Genomic DNA, 26877 nt, shown 5'->3' on the forward strand with positions numbered 1-26877 from the left:
CTCTAATTATTCAAGTGCGAATGCCAAAATAAAACTGGCTGTATGGGACCTCAGGACGCCATCTACTCCAAACTCCTAGTCAGAGTAGGGCTGCCTTCAAAGTCAGATCAGGTTGCTCAGGAACTTGTGCAGCACAGTTCTGTTGCATGTTGTGGCCGTTGAATCGCTCTCTTCTACCCATTGACCTATTTTTTATGACTTATGGAGGAATTTCACATCTCTACGATTTCTGTGTTTTTAATAAATCTACACTGGACTTCAGAGTTCAAACTGAACGGGGAGTAAATATTTATGTATTTATTTGCTTGCCAAGATAAACTTTCAAATTAAGAGTTCACTTTAGGAAGGAAAGTGCTTTGCATATGGAATGTGCACTTGGTATCTGTGGAGGTTGTCACTGCATAGGCAGATTGCAATGTAAACCCAAACAAGATAAATCAGACGCTATTCTTGACTTGACCAGACTGTATATGCAATCTTAAGCAGAAAAAAGAAAAGCTCTTAAACTGGGATGATCGTTAAATTATCTGAGAAAAACAGAATGAGCAGCTGAATAACTTAAGCTAACAATGCAACAGATAAACACAATCTAAAGGTAGCACATTTCTCATCACTTGAAGCTTTCGTGATTATGTTTGTGCGGCTCACAAAAACATGCTTTAGTCAAACATACTTTAATGGATTCAAAGTAGAAGAAAATCCGTAAAACTACTTATTTCTCTAATACAAGATATTAAATTGCATGTTCAAAAAGTTTGTTTTATATGTCCATACTGGCTAGAAACCTATGAAATCAGGAAATCAGGATGGAAATATTCATAAATGGTGAATAAAAAAATAGCCCAACATTTCTCTATTCCCTTTGGACTACACTTTATTTTCTCTAGTCTTCTTGTCATACTGCTAAAATAGAAATACATTTTTCCTCATCAAAATGCAGAGGTAAGGATCTTGGGCACCTTAATTTCCATGACTGAAGAAATCCCTGTCCTGTAATTTCTTTATTTACATTTGTTGCAGTGTGCTATCAAACATAAATCTAGGTAAACCAAAAGTTAACCAAAGCAACTTGAGAAACTATGAAACTACAATGGTACTTTTGCTTCTTGGCCAATGCATTCTCTTTTCTGAGCAAGGTGTTGGAAAATAAAATGAAAGGAAAACAGGAAATTCACTCACAGAAGACTCAGTAATTTGCACTTTTCCCAGCAGATGAAGGTTCACAGCAGCTTCACTTTCTATGCCAACAGCAGCATCAGAATAACAGACAGAGCTCATAACCTAATTTTCAGTTGGTATCACAATGAATTTGGGATTTTAGTCTACCTTCCATATCAACAACAAAATTATCAAGGTTTATAATGAAAGTTAATTACCATGTTATCAACAGCTATGTGAAAGGAAACCTATATCTCCTTGCCCCTGTGTCTGTAAAGCTGTGTACATTGTTAGAGACTTTCATGTCCAGAATAATTTGTAGAAAGATAGCGTAATTTTTTTCAAAAACAAAGAAAGAAGAATAGGTGTAATTTCTTTGGAAAGTGACTCACCGAAAGGAGCATAGGAACCATACAGAGACATCATTTGGGGGGAATTAAAAAAAGTAGCAATTTATATTTTATCTCGTGCTTTATTCTCAAAACAAAAACATCAAGTCTGGTCTCATACTCAAAAGAAGGCCTACACTTCTATCCAGCAGACCAATCTCAAGATCCACAATGTCTACGAGAAAATTGTTAGTAACAGGTGTATGGACAGATGGGGTTAGCTGGCATTCATTTTTAATATAATGAGCATTCCTAGAAGAAAAATGACTTGTGTGTGTCTTTTAAATAATGGAGCTATCCATCTTGAAGCTTACTAGAATTAAATTATGTAACCAGCATCCCATTATTAATGGCAACTCATGAACAAAAAGGTATCAAGCGACAGGTTCAGCAACTTGCATTGATAGTGACAGAAGTTTGATTTCTACTGCCATATTTCTCTGGACTGCACAGCTCCTGCCCCTGTCCGTGCACTCACAACGCATGTAAATTTGTACAGACACAGGAAACGTGATATACATAGATATACAAAGATTTTATCTGACAATAAAAAAACTGGTCCATCTGGTTAAAAGCTGGACACCATTAATACACACATTATACATGTTACCTAACATCACGTTCATCTTTCTCTTTTTAGACCACTGGACAAATATTTTACCTGCTATTGGCAAATTTTACTCAGTTGAAAGATAAATGGTTGAGCATATGCTCCTAATCAATCACAGCACAAAATGAAACATGTTTTAAGAGTTTCTTTCGTTTCGTTGGTTGGTTTTGTTTGTTTTTAATGCGAACCTGTCTTCCGTGGTATTATAATAACAAACCAAGAGTATGTACTCAGTCAGATCCCTGTCTTAAATCGACTGTTTCATAAATTTCTAAACTGCTTTTAAAAGACAAACATAACTAAATAGTTGTTGCTACTGTATCCCTGCTCATACTTTGAGACTATAAATTATTTAGAACAAGAACTTCTAAACATGTTTGAATAGAGCTTTGCACTAGAGATCACAAACAAAAGCTGTTCAAGTTTTTATTATCGAAGATTATTAAAATAATTACATAAAATGAGTAAATATAGCATCAGGCTAAAGGAAGAAGCAAAATAAATCAAAGATACTTGCCTGGGTAACAAGTGGCTCCAATAGCCTCTCTACTGTGAGAGTCCTGATTTCCAAACTTTTGGGGTCCCATTTCAAAATGATAGGTGATGTTGCAGACGTCATACTCCCTAGAACAGACAAAATTACACAACATCCATGAATATTATTAGTGTTATATCCAAATATTGTATATAATCTATTTAGAGAATAGCATATATGCTGTCTCCGTTCATATATAAAATACTTCTCCATAACCTTGCTAGTGTTCCTCTACTCCCGAAAACTCCCAAGCACACCGCTGCCACATACACTGAGTGCTTAAACATTTACGTTCCTTTTTTTTTTTCTCCCCTAAACCCTTAAGAATAGATTCCCTGCCATGCTGCATACATATTGTATTGGGTGTACATGGCAAGGTTTTGGTAGTGGGGGAGCTGCAAGGTGGGCTCTGTGAGAACAGGCGAGGGGCTGCCCCATGCTGGACGCAGCTTGAACCCACCACAGGACATAGCTGAGCCCATCAGTGATGCTGGTGGTACCTCTGGGAAAACACATTTAAGAAAGGACAAAACACTGCCTGGCAGTGTGAGGAGTGAGGTATAGAAAGCGTGAGAAACCATCCTGCAAACCCCAAGGTCAGCGAAGGAGGAAGGGAGGAAGTGCTCAAGGCATCGGAGCAGATATTCCCCTGCAGCCCATGAAGAAGACCATGGTAAAGCAGGTATTTCCCTGTAGCCCATAGAGAACCACATTGGAGCAGATATGAATGCAGGCCACGGAGGACTCAACACTGCAACAGATGGATATGTCCTGAAGGAACTGCATCCCATGGAGAGCACATGCAGGAGCAGGTTTATCCTGAAGGACTGCAGCCGACAGAGAGGACTCACACTGGAGCAGGGAAAAAGGGTGAGGAAGGGCAGCAGAGATGAAGCATTATGAACTGACTGCAAACCCCATTCCCCATTCCCTATCTCCCCTGCACCACTCGGGGCAGGAGAGGCGAGGAAATAGAAGAATCAGGAGTGAAGGAGTGAAAAGTTGAGACTGGGAAAAAAGTGAGGATGGGGGAAGGTGTTTTACGTTTTCTCTTTTTTCCTCATGATCCAACTCTATTTTAATTAGCAATAAATTAAATTAATTTTCCCCAAGTCTGTTTTGCCTGCGCCAGTGATTCGTAAGTGATCGCTCTGTCTTTTATCTCCACCCAAAAGGTTTTCACCCTATTTTCTCCCCCGTCTTGTTGAGGACAGGGAGTGAGAGAGTGGCTTGATGGGCATCAGACAGACAGCCAAGATCAACCCAACAACATATGGAATACAAAAAATTCAATAATCCTGTTCAGCTGTTCAGGGGGTAAAACTTTCCAACAGTATTCAGGGTTTCTTAATTTTGCACTAAAAAGCGCAGTACTCATTTAAAAACAAAAAGGATTCACCAGACTATCTTAGTCTTAAAAGCTTAATCAGGGCCTAAAATAAAGGCAACAGCAAGTTGCTGTCATTTTATTTGCCATTTCAGGCTTTCATGAAATTTTCAAGACAGATGATTTTATTTTTGAAATTCCAAATACAGAAAAATCCAGCTGTCAGGTTGTAAGAGACATGCAATGCACCGCAAGAGATGGAAAGTGTTATAAGTGTCTGGTGACAACAAACGCCATATGTAAGCTAGCTTGTCCATAAAAAAAAAAAAAAAAACAAAAACAAAAACAAAAAAAACCCCCAACAACAACAACAAAAAAACCCCAACAACAAAAAAACCCCAAAACCAAAAAAACCAGACACACCAAAAAAAAAAACCAACCCACTGGAGAAACAGAAAAATTTGATGAAAAAAATGTTAATTTTAAATAATTCTGGTTTAAATATTTCCCTTTATTTTAAAATTAAAATAAAAAAATAAAAGTCCCATATACCTAGAACACCATGAGAACTCTAGCAGGGAAAGATAAACCAATAATATCATATTGTACACTGCGTAAGAGATACAAATCAAGCCCTCCATATATAATATCCCAAATGCTTAAAATTGTTTTCTCCAGAAAATTATGTTTAACTGACAAGCTAATTTCAATAATACAGAAAAAAAACCAAACACCACCAAAACCCACAAAACAACACAGTTCTGTAAACAAAATCAAAAGAAGTTCAGGTATTGCTCCTTGAGTAACAATACTCTTCATAAAGCTTAATTTAATAAGGTATGTATTCAGTACTTAGCAACATCATCTAGTATACACAAAATAAGTTCTACTGCTTTGTTCAGGAGAATGTCTTGACTAATTACTACCACTCGAAATTAACAGGCTAGTGAGTCTATGCAAAATTTATTCACAGTCTGGAAAAGGTTTTCACTGTATTACTAGCAGACAACTTAAAATACTTCTTCAAAAAAGAGAGGCGTATCAGAAGTCCCTAATCAATGTATTTATAAATCACGTATAAAGCCAGCCCTCAGTCTCCTCTCATTTGTAAACACGTGGTAACAGGGTTAACTCATAATATGTAGCGTTTGCTGAAATTTTATTATTCAGTTTCCACACTTCTGCAAAAAATCATTAGGCTTCGTATTTTACAAAGCTGAAAACACCCATACATGTGATTAAGAAAACTATGAGACAGTTTCTAGTTGCTGTAAACACGGTTATAATGTGGGAGCTATTCTCAGTTTTCCAACAGACAACGTTCAATTGTCTTTCAGAACCTGTTTCTTTTTTGTATAAAGATGGTTGCTACTCTAGTTTGCCTCTGTATTCAAAATGTAAGTTTTAAGTAGACAGTTATTCTAGTCAATAATTTATGAGTTATGATACTTTAAAATGTGTCAAATACAATTTGTTTCTTTTTAATAAGCTTATTTTTTCCTCACTATTGTTTTTCCTCACTATTGATTTCCTCACTAACTATTAACATGGGTACTTCAAAACATACACCTCTCATTATACAGAAATATATTCAATCAGAATTCATATTCTTCATATTCATGTATAATTCAATCATTATACAAAAATATATTTCAATCAGAATACTGCCTCAGTTTCAACCTTTACCAAGAAATAAGAAAAACATCCTTCAAAATTAAATATGAAAGGGTGAGCGATACTTTTAACGATAAAAACGACACATACAAGAAAAAGTTATTAAAAGCCTAAAAGATTTTTTTTCATTTGCAGCAAAATCTACCCCATAAAAGCAAATAAGTAAAATTAAAGAGTCAAATTAGTGCATTTTCCTCAACATTTCTTCAGCTGCTGTCACAATAGCAATTTTAAATGACAAAAGACTAAAAAGAAGTCACCTGCCCAAGTGTATGTATATGAAAAGATAGACTATTTCTTCGTTGCCATTTCTACAACAATCTTCCTAGACTGAACAGGTGAGAAGGAATTGCTCGGTTGGATAAAGGAAAGGATGCTAATGATATCTTATGACTATTTGACCAGATATTCCACAAACAATTAGGTTGAAGTACTTCACTGAAAACATAAATTGCTTCATAGCTTAACCCTGGCTTACACCTGGTTTTCCAGTAGCTGTGAGGAAGATAACCTGTGTGAGCAGGTGAGAGGATAATGGCATCCCATGACATTTTTCATACAGACATAAAAGCATATTATGATAGATGGAAGAAAACATACCTTCTACACTAGGCTGATATCCGCTGTTTCTCAAGTAACTTTTTTTTTTTTTATTTTTTTTATTTTTTGCTTTTCCCTGGAGTTTCCAACTTATTGTCATTTTTTAAATACTCAGCAACAAACTTGTTCAACAATACGTTCTTTCTTCAAAATGAGAAATTAGGTTTCTCGTCTGAGGAACCAACCTCTGTAATTTACAAACACGTACTGAGTGTTCTTCGGGGTAAATCTCACTGAATTAAAATTCACATGGTGTTTTTATGATTGCAGAGTTAAGAAAACATTTTTAGCGGAAAGTTTCAGTGAAACTTACTCTGTGCTGTTCACATATTTTATAAACTGGCAATGCCTGATTATCAAGTCTGAATTTGAAATTTTATATTATCAAGTAAGGAAAGTAAGGTAATAGCACGGTTAATAATACTTCTAGAGAAGTTTGTAGATGATTACTGCCCTAATCCTGAAACTAGCCCCACACTTTTTCAATAATATATTTAATGAATTCTATTGCATAACTATACTTTTTCTTCCTGGAACATTTCTTGGTTTAAGCTTTTATCTTTTCCTAAATACAGCGAGACAGAAATGTCTCCACCCATTCCGGTTACTATTGTTCAAAGCAAACATTTGTTTAGACAGTCTGTCTTCCAAGCCTATCTGTAAAGAAAATAAATATTTACTTTAGTCAACAATTCATTAGAGCTGATTCCTATATTATAGCCAAAATCTAACCACATCATTGTAATTCTTCATTAACTTACCAGTCGCCAAAAATCTAACCCCACAACCACTCTTATCACCAAGCTTTTCAAACAGCAGAATTTTATTGTTTGGAACCTTTTGCAAAAACAAAATATTCTGCATGTGAAATTACTTGTTTGTCTGTCACACTACAACACAGTTTTCCTCCAAATAGCCCCACTTTACTTGTGACTTACACAAATGTCCATTCTGATGCTCATAAACTGCTCACAAGTGACAGTGCATCTCACTTCTATGCTGCAACTTAAATGTAACAGTAAAAATATTTTAACTCTACATGAGCAAAAGCAACATTTGCTGAAGCAAACTGATATTTCTTGGAAATATAAGTACTGCCAGCCAAGAACAGGCCTCCAGTTGCTCGTCCAGTTCACATCTGCAATGCAGAGCACTGCAGAGATGAAAGACAGATGCTAAACTTTTCATACCAAATAAAGAAAAAAAAATCCTACCTGATTCATAGCAAATCTGTAGGATTTATGTGGTGGCAATACAAGATTGGCAATACTGGCAGTGCAGTTCTGTACTTCCAACTGCTACTGGAAGGCAAAAACTGGTCTTCATAAGTGAGAAACAAAAATGACGAGCAAGGTAGAAAGACAGTGAGATGAGAGGAAACAATAAAATTTTGCTCTCACTTCCAAATTTTAAATTTATAACAGCCTTAATACTTCCAAGATATTTATATAGACTATTAAAAAAAGTATGCTTTAGAAATTATTCTCTGACATCAATTGCCATCTTGGCTTTCAGTCCACGTGTACAGACTAATAGGGCATTTCCACACATGCTTTAAACTGACCTACTCTTGGACTGCTGAGAGGCCAGTTCAGCTCTTCCTGCGTGTTCCTGTGCTTTGCGCTTTGTAACGGTGCTATGCGTTCCATCAAGAACATAACCTGGCTGAATACTAACTAATCCTACAGAAGAAAAACAAGTTTTCCATTCCCTGCCTGACTTTGCAGTCACGTGGGTGACAGCACCAGTGAAAAGCAAAGCTCCGAATACGGCAGCAGAGGTGAAGGGGAGGACAGGACTGCCTCTTCAGCAGCAGCACGGACACAAACCGGCTTAAGTTGACTGAGAAACTGAACGACAGACTGTGCTTTCTTCGTTTGCATCCTTAGATTGAGAACCATGTCAAAACAAACACCTCTCCACACAAAGCCAGGCTTATGTGAAGAATATGGAATTCCTTACAGCAGGATACACAATCTCTTGAGACGAACCCTGACAGAAAAATTCTGACCGACTTCACAGATGCATTTATGTGCTTCACTGGGAGCTAGACATATAAATACTTGAATGGTTACATCCTTGAGCATGCCTACAGAGTATAACAGCGTGACATTGGAGATGGACAGGCTGGCTCTGAATTACTTACTATGGGGACAGGGTAGGCTGGAGCACAGGACAAACTAGCTCAGACATTAGAAATATCAGCAAAACACGCAGTCCTAGAAACACCACCTCTTGAATGATCTGGCTGGCAGAGGTCTGCAGTGATACCTGGGAGTATATATAGAGTTGAGATTCTGCTGTTACGTTAAGTTTATCTGCAGTATTGAGCAATGCAGACGTTCACTGTGATCTGACCTGAGCAGCATAAAGAGCCGTTGCAAGAGCTCTGGTACCCAAGGGAGCCTGGTTTCCAGTACTATTCTCAATCCATTTGCCCATTCTCTGTCTCTACTAATACAAGAGTACAAATAGAGACAAAAAGACGCAGAAAAGAATGAGTGCATAACAATTGCAAAGAAAGGAAATAAAGGGAAAATGCTAAGAGGATAGAGACTAACAACGAGAGGTAAAAGAGCAATGGAAAAGAAAACACCCCTTTCTATAGATAAAAGCACCTGTCATTAGTCAATGACAGCCCAGCACAGCCTCCAGCATATTGGGCTGAAATGATCCTAGTTTACATGGGCAGTTCCCATCACCTTTCCTAAAAAAAGGAGAAAGATGAAAGACAGATTTTTAAAAAAAAAATTAAAAAATAGACGGAGCAGGATGGTTTGGAGGAATACCTATCTCCGCGTCTTCAAGTGGCAAGTTTTTGACATACTTGTTTACTTTGTTTCATGAATGGAACTCTCCTCTCATCTTTCCTAAAACTTAGGCAGAAAAAAACAGGCCAAAATAAACCTTTAGGCCCCACTCCCAAGCTTAACCATGCAGAGAATTTTTAATTTGAGCTTTTCTAAGCTCTCAACTTCCTTTTGGATTCACAGCCCTCTTCTTTTCTGCTAAACCTCCACCTCCACGTTGCCACGTTGGGTTCAGATTCTGGTCTGGCCTCAACAATACAAAGTTCTTAAATGGAAGCGGCCCATTATGCAAACTCAGACTGCTAACCAATAAACCATTAAGTAAGGAGGAAAAAGGCCTTGACAAGCAGAGGATTACCTTGGTAACAAAGCCAGTGGGATGGTGACCATGCAGTGCCCTGACACAGAAACAGGAAAGCTATAAAAAGGCAATGGCTGAGTCATTCACACTTTTAAGTCACATTAACCAGCTCAGTCTTGGAGGCAACTGCCTACACCAAGATCTGAATGAGCCGGAAGGGCAAATTGCCTTCAGAAATCAAAGAGGTCACAAAGAACTCACAGGGAAGGTGCAAACTGCAGCGTAAGGGTCAGCGTAACAGAAAGGTTCCACCTACACCCACCTGCATGACCTGCTTCCTCTTCTGCTTTAATTAAAAACAGTGATAATGTGCTTCAAAATTCTGTGCAAAGCCTAGCTGTGTGCAATGTCCAAATTGTTTTTATCTAGTATATGGCTTAGAAAAATAATTCTACTTTAAAGGCTCACACATATACAGATTGACTACCTTTGGGCTCGCACAGCAACATCGCCTAAGATGGCCCTGAGGAACGTGGTGCCACGATGTGGCAACGGTTGTACAAACCGACATCCCCTTTGGTCCAGCACACATCCAGTCCCTAACAAGCCCACTTCAGACAAACTATAATATGAATTTAAGGACAATCTGTGGACACTGGGACAAGAAGCCGGACCATGAATTCAGCTCTCAGTTTAAGTTTGCTATATAGAAGATCCTCACTCTAGGGGGATCTTAGATACAACACCCAATTCTAAAAACACCTAAAAATCTAAGGGCTGGTTCTCCATGAGTGAACTGGTGATTTGGGGAGGGCTATCCCTGGGAAGGATGAAAAATAGGGGGATTCACATTTGTTCGCTGTAATAAATATTAGGAATAGAATTGTCTGATGTCAAAAGTAATTTACTCCAAGATGAATACGCAATGAAATTGCTCAAAAGCTGTTTTAAAGAGCCATGCATAAAATCACTATATTTAAATAATTTATGTTACATTATACATAAGAACTTGCTTTTGTTCACCAAATAACTTTTACAGTCGAGGTAGGGTAGTTTCCTAAAGTGCTCAGTGAAATATAAGACTTTAAGAAACCTATACCAAAAGGGAGCCCAAGCCCCAGCAAAAGATTGCTACGTCATTTCTGTACAACCAAAGATTTTTCCACAAATCACTCTGTATTCACACAGCTATTCAGTGCCCCCTAATAAAAGTCTTCTCACAGAGTTCTGGGTGTGATCAAAGCCTCTGAGCTCACTGCTGCTAGTTCACATAGGGTCACATTGCAAGTCCAGGAAAACCAAATGATTTTAAATCAAGTCATTGGTGCAGATCCTATGCTCTGCATTCTCTCCATCATATTCCCCCCCCCCCAAATGACTACAAAGTAATACCAGTATAAGACATTTAGATTACTGTAGATATGATCAATTTACATAAAGGACCCTCCTTTTTAGTAATAAACCCATCACTTTTTTAAAACTTTTGTACAGGTCTTTTCCTTCTTAATGAAACATTAATCTCACATCTTGCAGAAACAAACTTTTATTCACTAAATCTGTCTAACCTCTTGTTATTCACTGTATTAAACTGGCATTAGTAATACCAGCTTACATTTTACAGTGTTAAGCGTCTGTGGTTTAAACTAACGCATGTCTGCTCCCCTTGCAACAGACAATTTGGATCTCAGATTCCAACCGTTCTTCAAAAAAAAGTTCTTGAACCTGGCTTTAATTGTGACTGCAAGCTTCTGCTTCTGCATGTAGGGGTCATCCTTTTGCTGAAAGTATGCTATTTACAATTTCTCATACTTGGAAACTACAATTAACCTTACGTCTCTATTTCCCTGCAGCTTTTCTTCATTTCTCTGAAAGAGGACTCTTTATTTCACAAGATCAACTGTTGCTACCTTCAAATGAAACAATTTGCATTTTTTCCTATGGAGGGTCAAAGCTTTAGGGGGTTTTGTGCGTTTTTGGTTTGGTTGGGTTTTTAAGGAGACTATTTCCCTGCTAGTTTCACTACAATAGCAATACTGCTATTATCATCTCTACATGTCTTTCTCCTTCATCAAGCTTTAAATTATCTATTAATTATTTTTAATAAGACGTTTTTGCTCTTATTCCTACCAATGCAACACTATTTTCCTGCATGGAACAGAATCTTTTAGTTGTCTGAACTACAGATACAACCAGCCCAAAGCTTGCACAATTTCACTGTGACATACTGGATGACAACAGTCCCCCCTTGCCCTTGTAAAGTCTACAAGCTTCCATACTATGGAGAACGTGCTGTTCCATTTTCCAACTCCATAATTAATACATTAAACAGGACTGTTTTCAAATAAAGCCCTGTGGGAGCAAAGTTGATTTTTTCCTCTGCAATTAATATTAAGGGCCATTAATAATCTTTCTCCACATTCCCACCAACTTCTACACGCACACATTGTCTTGTTGCTGGTCATCTGCATTTGTCAATCTGTTCATCAATTGCCTTTGAGAAATTCCTAAAAATCTTAGGGAAATTTATCATCTAACTTTGTGTTCATTAAATCTGCTCTTTCTTTAAACATGTTAAAGAAAGTTGCTCTGTCCCTAATAAACGCATTTAGAATAAGCCTCAGACTCTGACAGAAGCCACGTGTACCATTCCATAACTATTTACCACTGTTTCACTAATCAAAAAAAAAAAAAAAAAGGACAAAGTAAAAATCTGTAGTGGTGGAAATAAACTTTAAGAATAAGAACTAAATTGCTTAATTCTGGTTGATCTCTTATTACTGAAACTTTTCCCGATGTTATTTTTATGCTGATGGATGTTTTAAATAAAACACAATGCATAGCTAGCCATCCATGATGATATCCAAAAACTTTTATCTTCCCCAGCTCTGTGTTCTCAGGATTTGCTGTAGTTTTGTTAGTTTGGAAATACTGAGGCTTAAGAATCACATCACCATTATATTCTCAAGTGAATTAACATGATTAAAGATAATAGAGGTCTGTGTTTCCTATTCAGAACAGTCCTTTACCCAAAAAGATGTAAGTAATGCAGACTATCAGAGAACACAATTTCTAATGTAAAAGATGACATCCAAAGCCATAACAATGCAGATGACATGCTTAATGAAAATAACCTTTTTTTTTTTTTTTAAAAAAAGTAGCTGTTTCTCCCAAAACCTGCACACAACTTTGGAAAAAATGTAATGTAAAGAAACAGACCATACCTCCTAACACCTGTCCTCTCTCTTTAATCTATTATATGTTTGGACTAATTTTGATTTTTTCCTTATTTCAGACCATACCTTCTAACACTTGTCCTCTCTCTTTAATCTATTATATATTTGGACTGATTTTGATTTTTTTTTCTTATTTTCCCCTAATATGTGGGGTACTGAAGATATTCCGGAAAAGTAGGAAAAAAGCTTGTGCCTTTCCTTAAAATTCGAAGACAGAACGATCTCAGAATAAGGCTGTCAATTCAACATTAACCTCTCACAAAACAATGGGAAAAGTAGGCACTTGAATCTGTTAACAAAGTATTGCACAGGGGTAACAAAATTACTGTTGGTATCATAGATTTATAGATTTTTAATTAAGAGATCTTTAGGGATCATAAAAATATAAAATAAAACATTATTGTAACAGAATCCTCAATCCAGGCCACGGTATACTAAAATCTAGTGAGTGAAAACTGAAATTAAACAAGTTCTTAATAGAAATAAACAGCTTTTAAAATATTTTTAAATAGCGAAAATATTTATAGGGAGCAACTTACAAGGACCTGAGATGGATTTTCCATCGCTGCTTATTTTAAATTCAGAACTTCACTGTCTCAGAGGTAAGGATTACTTTAAACAGGACTGACTTCATTAAAAGATACAGTGCATGTTATGCAGGTGATTACACTAATCGCATCTCTTCCTTCCAGCATGCCATTCTGTCAGTGTATGAAAACACACCAGTTAAAGTTTTGTAGAGGGAATGCTTGGTTCAATCAAAATATAAAACTATTACTGGAGAACCTTGCTCCTTAACCTCAAATGCATCACAAGACAAAAAAAAAAACCTCAAAAGAACAAAAGCAAAGTATGGGATCTCGTTTCATTTTGGAAAATTCTGTACGGCCATGTGAACACTTCAAAGGTCATTTTATGTAACCCAACAAATAACCAGGTTTCCAGAGAAGCTGATTCACATGCTCCAGCAACAAATAAATTTAGCTGTTATCGAACTGAATTCCAGAACTCTTGAACTCTAGCAGTGAACACTGTATACAATCTACAACACTACTTTCCATTAAGATAAGGAGCATATGGATTTAAGAGTTCCCGCTAATTACAAATGTACTAGTATGGGTCAGACAGGCCAGCGACATCTAGAGATTTATGCTCTATGGCAACATAATTCATATGGCTGGAAAGCCACTAGCACCGACTGGTACAATCCACTATTTCTTTAAAACTATCTATAAAATACAGAAAATTATTTGATGCAAAGAACGGACACATTTGGGTTGGTTTGTTTTAAGCAATGTTTCTCCAGCTTTAGCTAAAAGGATTACTGCAGAAGCAAGAAATGGGAAGACAGCAATCTAGTGACAGCTGATATTTACATTATACAGAGCAGTCGCATAAAAAGTTACTAGCATTGTAGCTTAATTTCCTAACCATACCACTATTTTAAAGTTTCCTCCTTTATATCCTACTCTGAAAAAAAACAGTTTTCAAGACAGCAAATTCTGTCTTTAATAAGTTCAATGTACGTTGCCACCCATCACAATGATGCATGAATGTTCTTGGGTTTTATTAGGGTCCTCATAGTAGAATTAAAGAAAACGAAGAAGATAAGTCAATAGCAGCAAGCACGATCATCGTTTCTGTTCATTGCACATGCATAGAAAGTACCCAATATCACCATTTGTCCCTGATCATGGTATGTTCATTCTTTAAGCCTGAGTAGTTTTTGGTTATGTATACTGTATACTAACATCTGGTCCATAGGTGATTCTCCTACTCCCACTAATCCATAGCATCCTAACACTTGTTCTGCTGCCATGTACAAAGCACTCTAAGCTTGTCCCTTGTGGCTGTTTTGTTGTTGTTCAGTTGGTTTTACTGTACGTTTACATCCCACTCTAAATTCCCTATTTGTCTTCACATAATTCCACTGTGCCATACCATTTTTTTTAAATAATTCTTATCATTGCAGCTCCAGCTTTCTAATGTCTGAGAGCAGAATATATGGGACTGCTTCTAGTCTACTCAACAATTCTGTTAATACTCTAGTTTGTAATATGGTATCTGACGTATTATCGTGAGTCCACGTTTTTTGCTTTCTGTGTAATACTCATCACTAAACATTTTTTCCCCACCTCATCCATGAAGGAGCTATAGGAGGAAGGAACCAATCACCCCAAGGACAAATGGCAGTCTGCTACGTCTACTATTTCCTTATTCTTACATTTCATTACTTATTCGCTCTTTTTTGTCTGAGATGTAATTGTGCTAATTTGGAGTCCAAGTCAACATTACCTGCAACACCTGCAGAACATAAATGGCCCTTCAATAATATTGGGCTTTCCAAAAACCCCAAAAGGTATTTTTTAAAAACAATCATTTCCTCAGATTTATGTTACTAACCAACACCTGAAATATGAGGGAAAAAAAGAAGAAAAAAAAAGAAGTGGCAAACCAAATTTGCAATTTTCTAGTTTTCATTAGTCAATTGTCATACATATGGATGTTATCTATACTAGCTAGAACTTCTACAGTCACTGAAGAACCTTTAGAAAAATCTTTCTTCTTTTTAAAATTAGTTGCTGGTATCTGTGGTATCACCACAAGTGAAAACACGACAGTTCCAATAAAATTAGTGGCCAGTCTAGACTGCATCTGCAATTGCTAAAAGACTGAGAGAATTTCTCAGATTCATCACCTTGACTGTAATTGGGCCGTACATCAACCACTACTTTGAGCCAGATCTACTTGTAGCTTTTCTTTCAATTAAGCGACCCAAAAATACTACAAGGGCTTTGAATTAGTAAAACTAGATATTATTAAAACACAGCTTGGCCATTGCAATAAAGAAAATTCAGAAAGACAGAATCAAAATGAAAGGGATTTATGGACAATTTTATCTCCTTTCTACTGTGTCCCTCCAGTGTACGTCTTTTCCTTTGGTCTTGCTCTCAGGTCCACTTTGTGGTGGCTTGTTGGCTAGCAACGCATTGTACTGTGCCTTTGATAGACTGAAATGTCCATTTCCAACGCTGTTATAAGACATCTTCTTGGACATCTATTCATTATTGTCATGGTTTAACCCCAGCCAGCAACTAGGACCAGCCGCTCGCTCACTCTGCTTCCCCTCCTCCCTCAGCTGAGTAGGGAGAAGGGGGAAAAAAGGAGGTGTAAAAAAAACTTGTGGGTTGAGGGAAACACAATTTAATAGAACAATAACAGAAGAGGATAATAATAGTAAAAAAATATATAAAATAAAATGATATAACACAGGTTGCTCCCACTACCCAATGATCAGTTGCCCAGCCTGTCCTGAGCAGGGATCATGGATTCCTGCCCCTGGCCAACCCCCATTTATAATACTGAGCCTGACATCTATGGTATGGAATATTCCTTTGACCAGCTTGTCCTGTCTATGCTCCCTCTCAGCTTCTATGGGAAGCTGAAAAAGTCCTTGACCAATGTAAAGAACACTTAGCAACAACTAAAAAAACATGTGTTATCAACATTATTCTTATACTAAACACAAGCAACAGGAGCTACCAGAAAAAAAAAAAAAAAAGAAAAAAAAAGAAAAAAAAAACAACCACAGCCAACTCTATCCCAGCTGAAATCAGGACAGTCACTTTTTAAGAAGCCACTAGGTTTCTGGTAATGTTACAGGTTCCAGGCTTGCTCTGTATCAAACGATAGATAGTCCAAGCCTTATTATTTTCTTTTACTTCCACGTCCTTTTCCCCTCCTATTTCTCAGAACTAATCTGAGGACCGCATACAACATCTACTGAAGTGTAAAATGTCAACTCACACAATCCAATCATTCAGCTATTTCTCCTTTTTGTGTCCCTTCCAACCAAACAAGAATTTTAGAGCAGAATTGCTTTGAAGTTCTTAAAACGGCTATGAAAAAGGTAGATGAAATTTAACTGATAAATGCCAACTGATAAAAACCAGGAAAAAGGACGAGGATCCTGATTACATATAAAATGGTGGACTATGAATTGGTCATTAATACTCAGGAATGTAATCAAAAATAAAGTGAGGAATTATTCTGAAAGGGAAAGATAACAAAACAGAAGACACCATTATGCCATTATAAATCTGTGTCATGAAGACTATTCAGCCATCACTTTTTTTACAAAGCATTTCACAGAACTAAGAAATACACAGTGGCAACAAAGACGATGGAGGACTTAAAGGAAAAACTAAATAGATTAAAAATCTTCATTATGCAGAAGGAAAGACTCAGGGGAATACAATACAGGCAACAAAACCTGAAGTATCATGGACAAGGTGAAGCGATCTTTTGCTTTTGTCTTTTTCAATTAAAAAAAATTTAAAAAATTGTCATATAAAAAACCTAAACGTCCCTAAATGTCAAATAAAACCTCTAAATTATCAGTAAAGGTTTTGGAACTCCATGTCATAGGGCACGACAGATGCTAGAAGTTTACTTCAGCTCATAAATTAACTCATACATTCATGAAAAAGAAAGGAAGGTAAAAAACAAACAAAACAGGAAACAAACCAAAAATACCTAACAGATTGACCTGAAGCCCCTTAGCTGCAGGCTGTCTGAGGCTTGGAGAATAGTCCAGCAAAGTATCACTGAGTGCTTTCTTTACACATTTACTCTGAGAGGTCAACCATTTCACCTCATTAAATGGAGTCTAAAACTGTTGACACCCTGGCCTACTGTCTACTGTATAAAGAGAAAGACAAATCACTTGTAGACAATCTCCAGGAAGATAAGGAAACCTCAAGGGAATAAAAGATTGGGCCAACTTTTTGGAGTGAGAAAAATCTACTCCCTCTCCTCTTCTTGTGTGACAAAATAACCAGGACACGTGGTACCAGGCTATTACAGCAGGAATAGCTTTGCCCTGACAAAGCAGATCAGGAATCAAGTAACCCAGCAGATAGTGAGGGTAAACACAGAAACGACAGCTCCAATTTGCCTTTCAAGCATGAGCAGCTTCATTTACTAAAAGAGGTGCATAGAGGAATCATTCAGCTTAGCATACAGGCACTCAAGAAAATTACTTTATATCAAAGATCTACAATGTTCCCGGAAGTAAGGAATCAGGAGTGAGAATGACAGGCGGAGAGAATAACTCAAGTGTTGAACTGGTGGTGACACTTTCTTCTTCAGTATCTCAAAGGGAGCGATACAGTAGCACTGCTTTCAATGTCACTCACACCACTAGAAGTCAAGAGAGGGGTTCAGACAACACTCTGCGTATGGGCTGTTGGTGCCGGAAGAGGTAGAAAACACATCAGAGACAACATATGTAGACCATGTATATTTATATGTCACATTTATTAGTCAAGACAAGGACGCTTTTCTTTGTCTCACCCATAGAGGCAATGCACATGCCCTTTTCTCCCCAACGCCTTGTTTCAGCAACAAAATATGAAGACCCCTTGTTAGTCCATTTCAGGTTGATCAGGTCCTTACTATCATTTTAGTTTGACAGTAAAATGTCATATTCAGTCAAACATTCATATTATTTTCTGCACTTCTTCCCTTCTCTAGTCCCAGCTTTTAAAGGATCCTCAATATTTCACACATCCTGAAAAGAAGCAATATAGGTTTAAACCCTCTATACTAGTTTTAATCCATTATGATCTTGCACAATTACTTAATGGTAAGATAGTAGCTAATGAGAAAACTTAAAAGAAAGTGAACTCATTTCAAGAAATAGAATTCTATTTAACAGCATTTAATTACTTCCTCAGATCACAGAAAAGAACTCAAACATTCACACCAGCAATTAAATTTTCTTAACATAATAAGGGCAAACTCTTCAGAAACCAGATATTATTGAGAAGATACTTTCATTTTGAAACTTTTTTTTTTGCTGTGGATAGAGAAGTATCCCACTAGAATATTTGAAAATAATATAATCTGACAAATCAAATAGATGCCTTAGCAATAAATATTCTCCTTCATTTCTGTATGACTCTTGCGATTGTCTTTCATTTGTCATCTACTATAATGTTAGTGTAAAAGACATTTATTTACACCAAATACAAAATTATTAACAAATTAACCTCCTCAATTTCTTTTTAATAATTTTTTTCAAAATAAATGCCATTTTTTCCTACAATTTATCTCTAAAAAACTCTCAATATATAAAATACACTATAATCAAAAAGATATCAATAAACTACTACTGTTATAATTTTTCCAGCACAAAAGATCCCATTCTTAAACTCTTACAGTGGGGGAAAATTTCATAATCTATGAGATCATATTATGAAATCATATCAAATTATCCCCAGCTTTCCTATTTCTATTTTCTTTCATGCTGTTAAAGTGATTACATGTTTAATTGCTGCTAAGAAAAAATAACTTGTGCAATGCTCAGATAACTTACCAACTCCAGCTTTGTTACAAAAAGGGTTGTAGTAGAAATGCCAGAAAAAATTACAAAAGAAATTTTCCCATCCATTTCTTTTTATTTCTCTCCCTTAATTTATCTTTAGTGACAGCATCTATGACATTAAAACTTTCCAAGAGCAATGGCATCAGAAATTTACTCTTTTTTAACCCGTTTTGTTTTTTATTTTGTTCCATTAGAACCAATTCTTCAGCTTCCCCTAGAAGTTCGTAGTGAATTTGAAATGCTGAGCCTTCCATAATTTTGAAATTCCTTGTTGTATAAGAGCTGTATGTGAATTTGGGAACATCACCACACAGTTGGCATCATAAGGAAACTTTTGAGCAAGGATTGGTAATCACTGATGCAATTTTGGGAGAAAATAAAATAGTTCTACATAATTTCACTAGTTTATTGCAAGTAAGAAAAGTATAATAAAATATTAACTGAAGCTAAATCTCAGCTATGCAAGCCTTGCAACAATATAATACATCACAACAAAGGGCATATTTAATCAATTCCATAAATTAATCTAACCTATTAACAAACGCAAAATTCAAGCCATATTATACAGTATATTACTAAATCATACAATATGCTAATGCCAGAAATCTACCATTATCTTGCCTATCTCTATGAAGCAACATTTGTTACAGCTTTGAAATCTATAACTACACAACATAATTTAAGGTAGTATTTGCTAAAATTTAGAATACTGGAAATAAGATTTATGGGCAAGAGCTTTTGCCAGGACAACCCAGAAATATATATGTGTGCACGGTTTTAAATCAAGTTAAGAAAGTTAGACAGGGTTTCAAATTACTTATTCTTTTTCCTACCAAAATAATAATAAAAAGCAAAAATTACAAAGAAAAGCTAAACTTTTTATTTGAATTGCCACTGAAATATCACATTCAAAGCCTGAGTTCAAGAAGATCAAACAATGCCATTATGGTAAAAATCTCCCATTATCAGCCATCTTGAAAGCACTTATTTAGGAAGGCTGGCATAATTTATGACATGTCCTAGTCTTTCTTCTCATATGTACTCATCTCAGGACAAAAGGACCATTGCCTCCAAGTATATGATGACCTAAAGGAAATAGACCTTAAGCATTCATCTTCACTTTTATAGTTAACAATGTCACCTTTTGCAATTTCTATACAATTGTCTTTAGATTGGGAGCCACAAACTTCTCTCTTTTCATTAATATTTTTGATGCTACATATTGCGTTTAGAAACACAGTATTCATGCCAGAGGAGAAAGCACGAAATCAAAAGATATTATTTTGTAAAATTTATTTTGATCCTGCCATCAGTGAAACAAGCGCCTAAGAGGGGAAAAAAGGCAATTTCTTAAATGTTCTTGATACAATCAATGTCCTGATCACCACTGCTGTGTCTTATTTTCATTCAGACTTATCTACCCATCATCCATAGTTCCATTCTCTTGGAATGCCTGAAGACCATCTGTTTCATTTTACCAGCAAGTCATAGAGGAATGAAAAGTAGCTCAGCTTATCCTGGCCAGATATAAGTCGTACCCTGTAAGGACCCAGCCAGTTCCATTAAAATAAACTTAATTAATTCAAACGTAACATTTTTAGAATAAGCTTTGTACACAGTTGACCTTGTTCTCTGAAACAACCTTTTAGACCATCCTATTTGAATCACATAAATCGACTCCTCTGTCACTTCAACTCCCCATGGCTATGATTTTTCCTTTTCATATCCTGTGCTTATCAGCTGCCTAACTACAAAAACATCTCATAAGTTGTACTTTCTCAAAGGACCATAGTATAATTTCCTACTGTTGTTGCAAACTAAAAAAAAAAAAAAGTATGAAAATATATACTACATATTTAATTCACCTTTTGTGAGATAATATGAATATATTTCTGTGACTGAAAGATTGTTGTTCTTTTTAGGAATTATTTCCTCTTTTTATTTGTACTCACACCCCACTGCCTACGAAATATCAAACAAAGAAAAAAGTAGCTGTATTTTAAAATAAACTAGGTAATTCGAGTTATTCCATCTAGGAAATTGAAAGAGAAAAGCATGTATAGTTCTTCCTGAAATTAAAAAGCTCAATTTGACAAGTTACTCTTAATTTCCACGTTCACCACAGAACACCATAATATATGGGTTTTATTAGGAATACAAAACTGTACAACCCAACTTTCTAATATTAAAGAATTCAATATTTTTGTGCCTTTCATTGTTAAACAAGGAGCACTAACTTATTTACAAAGCATTTATACACTTTCTAACTCCTTCTCCTCAAATGTAGTAATTACTAGTGTCCACAAATAAAATTGCACATGACAGCTTTAAAAACGTATATAAAACCTTTCACCCACAATTGGTTTTTTGCGTTCAAAATCAGAAATTCCCTATGACTGCTGGTCAACAAAATTTTAAAGTAATTTCAATTCTAACAAAGTGATGTTGTTTTGGGAGGTTCCATGCATTACCTGCCTTTCCCACTATCCACTTTCAGCTTTCCAGTCTCTACTGGTTTTCCAGCCAGAACTGATAATGCCAGAGTCCATTTCTAATCTCACCTCTTACAGAGGCCTGACTCACTCAGACTTGCCAAGCCACACAATTCAAGCTGAAATGGGATTTGTCACACAGGATTTTTCCATGTAGTACACAGAAAGCTTAACACTGCACATTGCTGATCCAACAGAACATTGTAGCATCTAACTATACAGGAGCCTGAATTCAAAAAATCTAAATCATAGCTCCTGTTTACAAGCATCTGATGAGTTCTTTATGCATTTGCCTATAAGTTACCATTTCTTATTATGCACCATTAGGCGTGAGTGGTTAATTAGTTTTTCCCATAAGCCAGTACACATAAATTCCAATTATTAGCAGTGTTAGATCATCAGTTTACATAAAGTACCTTTAAAATCCAATATTTGCATATCTTCTAGTCTGCGTGTCCTCCTCCAGAAAACAGCATATATTTTTGGAGGACTTTGTCAGTTCTTTGATATTGTTCCTGATATTTAACCAAGTGTGCTTCACATGTAATATTATTTCTGCTTAATTCAATACTAAAACTCATGATCCTGAGAGAGCTGGATGGAATTTCCAGATAAGGCTGAATGCCATTTCCAATTTCACTAAAAGAAAGACAAAGGCATAGCATTCTTCCAGCTCACATGACTGAAATCTCAATTTATTTAACTCTTATTCTTCCCTTGTATTGTAAAACAGAAAAGCAAAAACCATACTTCCAAAAAGAACCTGGCTGAAGAAGAGAGAGTGAAGGAGGAAACCAACCTTTTGTTCCTTTGTACAAAGGGTTGCAAGTACTAGCTATTGAATAGTTATGGCATGGTTTACATTTCAGTTCAGCAGAATAGGATCTATGCCTGGTCCCAACACTGTTTAGAAACACTAGCACCTGACTCTACGGTCGTATCACAATACTAAGTTCAGCTTGTTTGATGAATATATTTGCCCAAACACAGTCCAAAGTTATGACAGTTTCTACCATTTTCAGACCAAAAGTGTATCGTCCCTCCCCATCTAGAAAACAAGCAGTGCTGTCTGCCAGCTGGGTGATTACATCTTACCCTCGAATCTCATGTTGAAACGTGTGTTATGGCTTACTGTCACAGTTTAGCATAATCAGTGTGAAAGATCATGTACAAACAAAAAGTATTCAAAAATGTCATAATTCAGACACACATATGAGCTTAACAGTTTCATCTTCATCAAGAAAATAAGGAATTACATTTGATTAATGACTCCACCAGCCATGGTAGAATCCTCTGGGCACAGAACACACACCTGCCTTCATACTGGTGCCATAGCTTGATTTTGTAGGTGGGTACTCTTTTTTAACCTGGGTATTGACTTCATGCGTAATTCAGGTAGCTCTTACATGATAAAATGCTCAAAAACATATAATATGTAAAATATAGAGTCAGATTCTCTAATGATTATTTACTTTAGACGGTAAAATAGGAAGGAAAAAGTAGTTAAAATATGCCAGCAACTCTAAAAAAGCTAAATAAAATGCTAAATTCCCATTGACAGTCACATTATGATTTTTGAGATTTTTCGTGAAAGGTCTTAGGGGAGAAAAAAAAAAGCTAAGCTTCATAAAATAATAAGCAGAACAAGCCAAGGTAAAATATATCTATATGTCACTTAGGACTCTAGTATTATAAACCACTTCAGCTTTGCCTTATGCTGTGTAACTCCTACAGAAACTACAGAGTCATATTCTTGTACTGCAGGAAAATGCATTAATTTTTCCCAACATATCTGCTGGGGATTTTTGCTCTCCTTTGCTAAACGTGGATGCCTAAGCCTTAGGTATCAAGGAGACATCCAAGCAAGGTTTTGGATTGAAAGAATTTCAGTATCAGTCATGGATACGCGTATGCTTAGTCATGCCAAAATGTTATAATGGCATTCACTGAGTAACACAAAAGAAGCAATCATCTGAAATAAGGACCACACAGAAGACAATCTTGTACCCAAGGAAACAGAACAGCAAAGTATCTCATTTTTCACACCAGATTACACAAGCAGTTACAAATTCTAAAGGAAGTATGCTAAAAGGGCTACTTTCCACTAAAGGAGAAAGGATATGATTTTACAAGCCCAATATTATGTTTTCATTCATAAAATCTGGGAACAGGGCCAGACCTGACTGCATACATTCAATTTGACCTTTCAGGAACATTTATTTCACTGCAGAACCTCCACACTAATAGGTAACTTTGAATTACACCAATAATGCCAGTCACAGATACCACATCCCAGTGAAGTAGCAGTTAATTATAAGATCCTTCTGGGACCGTCACTTGTAAAGTATCTGTCCTACAGATTACACCAATGAGCCTGGTTGTCTAAAGAAAGTGACAGTTTTGGATGCTAGCAATGCAATTCACTAAATTGTGTTGATTAACACAGAATCCTGCAATAATGGCAGCAACTGTGTCCAAGAAAATAACTCCACTTTTCTATGAACGTTCAGTTCAATGGTGCCCAAACTTTTCAGCCAAGAAGAATATTAGTTTACCCGACTGACAGGAGGTGGCTGCAACTACAGCAAGATCAAGCCAACCGTAGATAGAAGTCATCACAGATAGAAGTCAAATAATTCGCAACGACTGTCTGTACAGCGTTCGCACCCAAAGATGCAGCCCAGACCCGGATCCCACATCCTGACTGAAGCCAGAAGCTTGTAGTGACCTGTTAGTAGCAGAACACCACATACACCTCACACTTACTTACCTTCTCATTTCCTCAGAGACCTTTTGAGATCAACGTCTAGCACGGATAACTTTCCTTCTGGGCATATGTTAAATACTTTGGGGTGTAACTGACACAGAACTGGATTAGAAACCACAAAAAATTGTTTCAAATCCTTCCTCAGCTTTAAATTTTTTTAGTAACTTCAACACGTCACCTCATCTGCACCATTCTATTTCCTTGCAACCAACAAATACAGTGTTTCCTCCAGTTCACCAAAGTACTGAAAAAATAATTTTGCGATTGTGAGACATTCAACATCATGATTTCAGAACCATACAGGTATTGTATATGGAATATATAGAATTTAGAATGAAACTTTGTTGTATTCAAAGTAAGTGGATTTGGTCACTTGAAGAAACCAGCATTTCAATCATCCAGAAACTAAGAGGGGTCTGTTAGGATTACTTTTCATTATATTTTGGACTTTTTAAAAATCTAAACCTTTGTATAACTCAACTTGTCTAATGTTCAGTATTTTTTTTCATAACAAAGAAATCTAGCACCATTTACTTTCCTCATAACATTCCACTACTAAAATCAATGTAAAAGTACCAGAGAATTGGAAAGTATATTTGTTCTGGGACACTCTCTTATTCTTCTAAATGTATCACTTTTTAAATAAATTACCAATTTACTGGCAATAACTGAAACAATGCATGCAATTTATTAACCTACTGAGCCATGCCATCGCAGTAGATTCATTAAAAACCCTGGCAAAAGAAAATTTTTAAAAATCTGACCACTTACATAGTGTACAAATTTCAAAGACTAACCAGACTTTAATTGGATTTTTTTTCAAACTTTTTATCATGAGCCTAATTACAAACTTGAGACTCAAAGTCTCAAATGATACCTTATCATTCTTCAGATTATTTGAAATAACTTTAGTTTTCTTTTTAGGCTATACTTGCTGGTACAACAGTCAATCCACCACATTTATATTATAATTATGACCCTGAATGCTGCAGATTCAGATAGCATTCATGAGTAGTTTGGCAATACAAAAGACCGTGTCAGACACAAAGGGATCTTGGAAGAGTGGGGATATTTTTCTCCCTTTACAGACCATGATATGGGCTCCAGTCCTGTTTTATTGAAACCGTTAGCAATTTTCTCTATTGCCTTCAATGGGAAAAAGATCAGAGTTCCTATTATGTAAGACTGATGATGAATACATGGTGACTAAAGTACCAAAAATTCTCGAGCATGATTTACCCCTTAATCTTTTTGAAGACAATCAATTTTTTTCTTCCTTTTTTTTTTTCCCTTTTTCTTTTTCCCTGCTTCCCGTTCCCTTTCTATGATATGCACATCTTATTGCTTTATTAATAACCTTTGGAGAATATTTCTAAATTTGTTTTTTCAGATGACTTGTCCCAATTCTTTCTACTCTTAGCAGCTCTCAAAAATGTTTCTAAAACCACCTTTTCCCAACAGCACAGTATTTAAAAGACGTAAGTTGCTTCCTGTTGACAGTTTCTGATTATCAACATTGTACTTTTGTTTGTTTGTTTTAAAGTCAAGTATACACTGAGCATGGTACATTAAGTGTTTGAAAATAAAGTTAATTCTGTACATAACAAAAAACAAAGAAATGGGAAGGCAGATTTCAATTCATTCTTGTCCCCTTTTATAACATTAAGCTGATGGTGTGTGATACACTTAGCAGAACTGAATTTTGGATTTCACGTAATCCTTCACAATAATCAGAAGAAATTTCTCCCGAGTTGCAACATCACACATTTTAGAAATAGCAATAATAATTACTGTTAAATTACAGTGGCAGATCTTTTGTTACTAACTTTGGTCTAGAAAGCTCATAATGTTTTAAAATCTGATTCAGGGAAAGAAAGCAATCTATTTACAAAGAAATTCGCATTACTGAGGACACTCGACCTAGATCCATTCATTTTAAAGGCCAGGAAACAACTGCTGTGCTATTGAGACCTGGACCGCAAAGCCTACTCCTTGTGTTGGGTCAAAACAACTTTATTCTTCCTAGTTTTGGAGAGACAGATATAAAAACATTAGCTATAAAGCTAATATCTAATATGGCCTGGTTATTCTATTTAGAAAATTTTCCAAATTTTCCTGGAAAATAACCTATTATACCACTAACATTTAAGTGTACAGTCCATTTGTGAACAGAATAGATAAAGTGAAAAGGAATGGACAGTGCTTGGCAACCTAGAATTTGATGATTATTCTGAACACTCCCACTAAAAGGTTTACTTCTATTTTTCAAACTTTCTCTGTAATTTCTTCCGTTATTTAAATGCCTCATTGCATACCTAACAAAAACCTAGCAAAAAAAGAATTTCCATAGCAACTATTCCAAGGAATGCAGTTCAGCAATTCATGCCATGAAATTTTATGTACTTTGACCAATGCTTTTCTTTATCCAGATGGATTTCTTTATCTATGTTCAAGTGAAAATATTAATATTAGTCATGAAGTGTTTCATATTAACACATTATTAAAGACTAAACTGTACCCAGGAGAATGTTCTATGAACCCTAGAGAGATGGTGATGTTAACCTTCCAAAGTTTAGCATTTCCAAAACTCTAA

General features: G+C 36.1%; 1 protein-coding gene across 2 annotated transcripts in view; it reads right to left on the reverse strand.

Annotated features, from left to right (window-relative positions):
- Nucleotides 1–26877, reverse strand: part of CTNNA2 (catenin alpha 2) — a 515391-nt gene that overhangs the window by 452455 nt on the left and 36059 nt on the right. Inside the window, exon 2 of one of the 2 annotated variants that reach the window (XM_054203179.1) lies at nucleotides 2675–2781. In XM_054203179.1, coding sequence (XP_054059154.1) covers nucleotides 2675–2776 — 102 coding nt within the window. In that variant the 5' untranslated portion in view covers nucleotides 2777–2781. Of the gene's footprint in view, nucleotides 1–2674; nucleotides 2914–26877 lie in introns of those variants that run through there. The other variant, XM_054203178.1, reaches the window with a different exon arrangement.

This window comes from Rissa tridactyla, chromosome 5 (genome assembly GCF_028500815.1).
Source record: "Rissa tridactyla isolate bRisTri1 chromosome 5, bRisTri1.patW.cur.20221130, whole genome shotgun sequence".
Taxonomy (NCBI): domain Eukaryota; kingdom Metazoa; phylum Chordata; class Aves; order Charadriiformes; family Laridae; genus Rissa; species Rissa tridactyla.